This window comes from Trematomus bernacchii, unplaced genomic scaffold (genome assembly GCF_902827165.1).
Source record: "Trematomus bernacchii unplaced genomic scaffold, fTreBer1.1, whole genome shotgun sequence".
NCBI classification, from domain to species: Eukaryota; Metazoa; Chordata; class Actinopteri; order Perciformes; family Nototheniidae; genus Trematomus; species Trematomus bernacchii.
The window spans coordinates 1-6512 of NW_022987430.1; the positions used below are offsets into that span (position 1 = coordinate 1).

At 52.8% G+C, this 6512-nt stretch overlaps 1 protein-coding gene across 1 annotated transcript; it reads left to right on the plus strand.

Annotated features, from left to right (window-relative positions):
* Positions 1-199: 199 nt before the first annotated feature.
* On the plus strand, positions 200-6123 carry LOC117491900 (protein delta homolog 2-like; the record flags this gene model as incomplete). The annotated part of the gene is given in 5 exon segments (XM_034142026.1): positions 200-254; positions 365-495; positions 3605-3749; positions 4790-5366; positions 5369-6123. Coding segments are annotated over 5 exon segments (1064 nt in total), but the record flags the coding sequence as incomplete, so codon positions are not given.
* Between the last annotated feature and the right edge of the window lie 389 nt (positions 6124-6512).

Sequence of the window (6512 nt, forward strand, 5' to 3'; positions counted from 1 at the left end):
CACACACCACACACACACACCACACACACAACACACACACACACACCACCACACCACACAACACACACACACACACACACACACACACACACACACACACACACACACAACACCACACACACACACACACACACACACACACACACACCACACCCCACACACCATGTTGACAGCTTCCTGTCTGTGTTCCTCTGAACAGGAAGTGAGTGCAGCTGTTCCTCCAACAGTGGCTGTGATGAGTCCGGAGTGTGCAGGTGAGGTTTGTGCTGTCTGTCTGCTGATACCTGTCTGTCTCTCAGGTGTGACCCCGGGTGGGGGGGCCCTCTCTGTGCTGTCTGTCTGCTGATACCTGTCTGTCTCTCAGGTGTGACCCCGGGTGGGGGGGCCCTCTCTGTGCTGTCTGTCTGCTGAAGCCTGGCTGTCTCCATGGTTCCTGTCAGCAGCCCTGGCAGTGCCGCTGTGACCCGGGCTGGGGGGGGCGCTTCTGTGACAAAGGTCTGTATCAAACAACTCATTTTAAATAAATAAATAATAAATTCAACGTGTCTAACCCCTCAGAGTATATACCCTCAGAGTATATCCCCTCAGAGTCTATCCCCTCAGAGTCTATCCCCTCAGAGTCTATCCCCTCAGAGTCTATCCCCCTCAGAGTCTATCCCCTCAGAGTCTATCCCCTCAGAGTCTATCCTCTCAGAGTCTAACCCCTCAGAGTCTATCCCCCTCAGAGTCTATCCTCTCAGAGTCTATCCTCTCAGAGTCTATCCCCTCAGAGTCTATCCCCTCAGAGTCTATCCCCCTCAGAGTCTATCCCCTCAGAGTCTATCCTCTCAGAGTCTAACCCCTCAGAGTCTATCCCCCTCAGAGTCTATCCTCTCAGAGTCTATCCTCTCAGAGTCTATCCCCTCAGAGTCTATCCTCTCAGAGGTCTATCCCCTCAGAGGTCTATCCTCTGCAGCGTCAGTCTATCCCCTCAGAGTCTATCCCCTCAGAGTCTATCCCCTCAGAGTCTATCCCCTCAGAGTCTATCCCCCTCAGAGTCTATCCCTCAGAGTCTCCCCTCAGAGTCTAACCCCTCAGAGTCTATCCCCTCAGAGTCTATCCTCTCAGAGTCTAACCCCTCAGAGTCTATCCTCTCAGAGTCTAACCCCTCAGAGTCTATCCTCTCAGAGTCTAACCCCTCAGAGTCTATCCCCTCAGAGTCTAACCCCTCAGAGTCTATCCTCTCAGAGTCTAACCCCTCAGAGTCTATCCCCTCAGAGTCTATCCCCTCAGAGTCTATCCTCTCAGAGTCTATCCTCTCAGAGTCTATCCCCTCAGAGTCTATCCTCTCAGAGTCTATCCCCTCAGAGTCTATCCTCTCAGAGTCTATCCCCTCAGAGTCTATCCCTCAGAGTCTATCCTCTAGAGTCATCCCCCTCAGAGTCTATCCCCTCAGAGTCTATCCCCTCAGAGTCTATCCTCTCAGAGTCTATCCTCTAGAGTCTATCCACCTCAGAGTCTATCCCCTCAGAGTCTATCCCCTCAGAGTCATATCCTTCAGAGTATATCCCTCAGAGTCTATCCCCTCCGAGTCTATCCCCTAGGTCTAACCCCTCAGAGTCTACCCCCTCAGAGTCTATCCCCTCAGAGTCTAAACCCCTCAGAGTCTATCCCCCTCAGCAGTCTATCCCCTTCAGAGTCTATCCCCTCAGAGTCTATCCCCTCAGAGTCTAACCCCTCAGAGTCTATCCTCTCAGAGTCTATCCCCTCAGAGTCTATCCTCTCAGAGTCTATCCCCCTCAGAGTCTATCCCCTCAGAGTCTATCCCCTCAGAGTCTATCCCCCTCAGAGTCTATCCCCTCAGAGTCTATCCCACTCAGAGTCAATCCCCTCAGAGTTATCCCCTCAGAGTCTCATCCCCATCAGAGTCTAACCCCTCAGAGTCTATCCCCTCAGAGTCTATCCCCCTCAGAGTCTAACCCCCTCAGAGTCTATCCTCTCAGAGTCTACCCCCTCAGAGTCTATCCTCTCAGAGTCTAACCCCTCAGAGTCTATCCCCTCAGAGTCTAACCCCTCAGAGTCTATCCTCTCAGAGTCTAACCCCTCAGAGTCTATCCCCCTCAGAGTCTATCCCCTCAGAGTCTATCCTCTCAGAGTCTATCCTCTCAGAGTCTATCCCCTCAGAGTCTATCCTCTCAGAGTCTATCCCCTCAGAGTCTATCCTCTCAGAGTCTATCCTCTCAGAGTCTATCCCCTCAGAGTCTATCCTCTCAGAGTCTATCCCCCTCAGAGTCTATCCCCTCAGAGTCTATCCCCTCAGAGTCTATCCTCTCAGAGTCTATCCTCTCAGAGTCTATCCCCTCAGAGTCTATCCCCTCAGAGTCTATCCCCTCAGAGTCTATCCTCTCAGAGTATATCCCCTCAGAGTCTATCCCCTCAGAGTCTATCCCCTCAGAGTCTAACCCCTCAGAGTCTATCCCCCTCAGAGTCTATCCCCTCAGAGTCTAACCCCTCAGAGTCTATCCCCCTCAGAGTCTATCCCCTCAGAGTCTATCCCCTCAGAGTCTATCCCCTCAGAGTCTAACCCCTCAGAGTCTAAACCCTCAGAGTCTATCCCCTCAGAGTCTATCCTCTCAGAGTCTATCCCCCTCAGAGTCTATCCCCTCAGAGTCTATCCCCTCAGAGTCTATCCCCCTCAGAGTCTATCCCCTCAGAGTCTATCCCCTCAGAGTCTATCCCCCTCAGAGTCTATCCCCTCAGAGTCTATCCCCTCAGAGTCTAACCCCTCAGAGTCTATCCCCTCAGAGTCTATCCTCTCAGAGTCTAACCCCTCAGAGTCTATCCTCTCAGAGTCTAACCCCTCAGAGTCTATCCTCTCAGAGTCTAACCCCTCAGAGTCTATCCCCTCAGAGTCTAACCCCTCAGAGTCTATCCTCTCAGAGTCTAACCCCTCAGAGTCTATCCCCCTCAGAGTCTATCCCCTCAGAGTCTATCCTCTCAGAGTCTATCCTCTCAGAGTCTATCCCCTCAGAGTCTATCCTCTCAGAGTCTATCCCCTCAGAGTCTATCCTCTCAGAGTCTATCCTCTCAGAGTCTATCCCCTCAGAGTCTATCCTCTCAGAGTCTATCCCCCTCAGAGTCTATCCCCTCAGAGTCTATCCCCTCAGAGTCTATCCTCTCAGAGTCTATCCTCTCAGAGTCTATCCCCTCAGAGTCTATCCCCTCAGAGTCTATCCCCTCAGAGTCTATCCTCTCAGAGTATATCCCCTCAGAGTCTATCCCCTCAGAGTCTATCCCCTCAGAGTCTAACCCCTCAGAGTCTATCCCCCTCAGAGTCTATCCCCTCAGAGTCTAACCCCTCAGAGTCTATCCCCCTCAGAGTCTATCCCCTCAGAGTCTATCCCCTCAGAGTCTATCCCCTCAGAGTCTAACCCCTCAGAGTCTAAACCCTCAGAGTCTAAACCCCTCAGAGTCTATCCCCTCAGAGTCTAAACCCTCAGAGTCTATCCCCTCAGAGTCTATGCCCTCAGAGTCTATCCCCTCAGAGTCTATGCCCTCAGAGTCTAAACCCTCAGAGTCTATCCCCTCAGAGTCTATCCCCTCTAGACTAACTGTGTTGTCTCAGACCTGCAGGTGTGCTCTCAGCGCCCCCCCTGTCTGAACGGAGCTTCCTGTGTGATGGAGGACAGCGGGGATTATTCCTGCGTCTGTCCTGAAGGATTCCACGGGAGAGACTGTGAGCTGAAGACTGGACCCTGTCAGCAGAGCAGGTCAGTGAACGCACCACACACTCTGCAGGTCAGTGAACGCATCACACACTTAGTTTGTCTGTAGAGCAGGTCAGTGAACGCCCCCTCATGATTAGGGATGGGTATCGTTTGAAATGTATCGATTCCGATTCCGATTCCGGTTCTTATCGATTCCGATTCCGGTTCTTATCGATTCCCCGTTTCGATTCCAAAATTGTAAAAGAAAGAGGTCAAACGTTTAGATAACAAAAATATCTTTATTCTTTTAAGCTTTAACTGACATTTTTACAAATAAAAAATATACATGCAATACAAATGTATTGCACAATAGCTGTGCTTTATGTTAACTGAGCCTGTGGCAAGCTATCAACAGGCATTACATTGTGCCTAGTCTTTTTCTTTATTAGTGTAGTGGAGCCTCACTTTAGAGCGTTTACATCTTTGGTGTTATGAAGTGACTGAGCTCTGTCTACGGGAGGGCGGGGGGAGCCTCGCTGCGGGGAAACTGTGGACCTCTGTCGCCGCAACTTACCTGATGCCGTTTAAAGAAATTAAGGGCGGTGACGGCCGTCAGCGAACCGAGCCGGCCGTCAACGGCCCGCTGACGACCGGCCGTTCTGTGATTCTCCAGAGCACACAGATGGCCAGTCCGCCCTACCCTGGCTGTATTCCACCGGACGGACCCGCGGCGCAGACGGACCCGGTGGAATACAGGGTCTACCGCGTTTAGGAACCGTTAAGCAGAACCAAAATTGTGTATTTTGTATGGGTACCCGGTACCCGGCATTTTCTTATCGGTTCTCATCTGGAACCGAGTTTCGGTTCCCAACCCTACTCATGATACCCTGTGTGTCTGTAGAGCAGGTCAGTGAACGCCCCCTCATGTTACCCCTGTGTGTCTGTAGAGCAGGTCAGTGAACGCCCCCACATGTTATCTCTATGTGTCTGTAGAGCAGGTCAGTGAACGCCCCCTCGTGTTACCTCTATGTGTCTGTAGAGCAGGTCAGTGAACGCCTCCCTCATGATACCCTGTGTGTCAGAATACCCCACTGTCCCCTCAGGTCTCCGTGCAGGAACGGGGGTCTCTGTGAGGACGATGACGGGTTCTCCTTGGTTCTGCGCTGCAGCTGCCTGGCTGGTTTCTCGGGGCCTCGCTGTGAGACGGACCTGGACGACTGCCTGATGGACCCATGTGCTAACGGCGCCTCCTGCCTGGACGGCGTGAACCGGTTCTCCTGCGTCTGCCCGCCGGGCTTCAGCGGGAGGTTCTGCACAGAGAACCAGGATGACTGCGCCCGGCGGCCCTGCCTCCACGAGGGCCGCTGCTTGGACCGAGCAGACGGGTTCCTGTGCCTCTGCAGGCCAGGGTTCAGCGGGGACACCTGCCAGACCGTGATCAGGGACCAGAGGAACCACAGGAACTACAGTCATTCAGACCAGAGGAACCACAGGAACCAGAGTCATACCGACCACAGGAACCAAAGTCCTGACGACGAGGTGTTCAGGGTGACGGTCAGTGAACGCAGCGCCCCCCCCTCCCTCTCGAGAGTCCAGCTGAGCGTCCTGATGGTGCTGGGGGGGGGGAGCCTGGCCGCCGTGATGCTGACCGCCGGCCTCCTGCTGCAGGGTTACTGCAGGGGGGGGGGGGGACAGCAGGGGGGTGGACAGCAGGGGGGGGGGGGGACGGCAGGGGGAACAGCCGGGGGAATAACAGGGGGGGGGAGGCGGAGGTTCAGATCAGCTTCCTGAACGTAGCAGAACCAGAGAAGAAGAAACTGAACACTGAGGTCATTTAGAGCTGGGAGGTTAAAGGACTGTCTTTAAAAACCCCTCAATGCTATATATCAGCACCTATTCAGAGCAACACATAACCCCATCAGGTTGGGGGGGTTCTGATCACAAGACCAACAACCATGGATACATATCTAAAGGACTCTGAACCGGGTCCTGGACAGACCTCTGACCCAGAAGATGATCCTGGTGTGAGTGGGTGTTAGAGAGAGGAGGAAACAGAGAGGGGGGGTCTCTGTGATGCTAGTGTCCCAACGACCTTGAACTCATCTCCAGTTCTGTACCAGGATCAACAAAGGCTGAAAACACTCCCATGATGCACCTGGTGTTGATATTATGGGCTGTATTCATGTTGTGCCTCCTGTAACAGATCACCCTCTCTTCATCTTCATCTCCCTGAGAACCTGGTGCCTACATTACCCACGATGCACCTCTCCCTCTGTAGTTCATACAGTTCCTCCTTTAAGAGCTGCACAGATAAAGTAATAAACAGATTAAAGCATTAATAACTATAACTCAATAAGCTCTCACGGCCCCTACACACGGCGGCGTGCGTTGACGCTTCAACGCTTCTGCCCATTCACTTTGAATGGGGTGACGTCACGATTCGCCGAACTGCATTGTGGGAGCAAAGCGTAGCTTTTCTCGCGGTGCTCGCTGCAAAAGTAGAGCAATGTTCTACTTTTGAAGCTGAGGCGGAGGCGTCAGCCAATCAAATCCCGTGTATGCAAATCTGCCAGTACAAGCGCTAGCCAATCAAACCGCGTGTATGCTGAGAGAGCCAGACCGCAGGTCATTTCCTCATATGCCAAAAAATGGAGGAGAAAATAATCGTAGCGGTAGGGAATCACCCGGTGCTTTATGATCAGTCCCTGTTCACCTACCGGGATACAAACCGGAGGAGCCAGGCATGGAGGGAGGTGGCAGAGACAGTGGGTGAAACTGGTAGGTTTTCGCCTGTTTGGGGAGTTTATATCCAGTGTACTTCGTTTG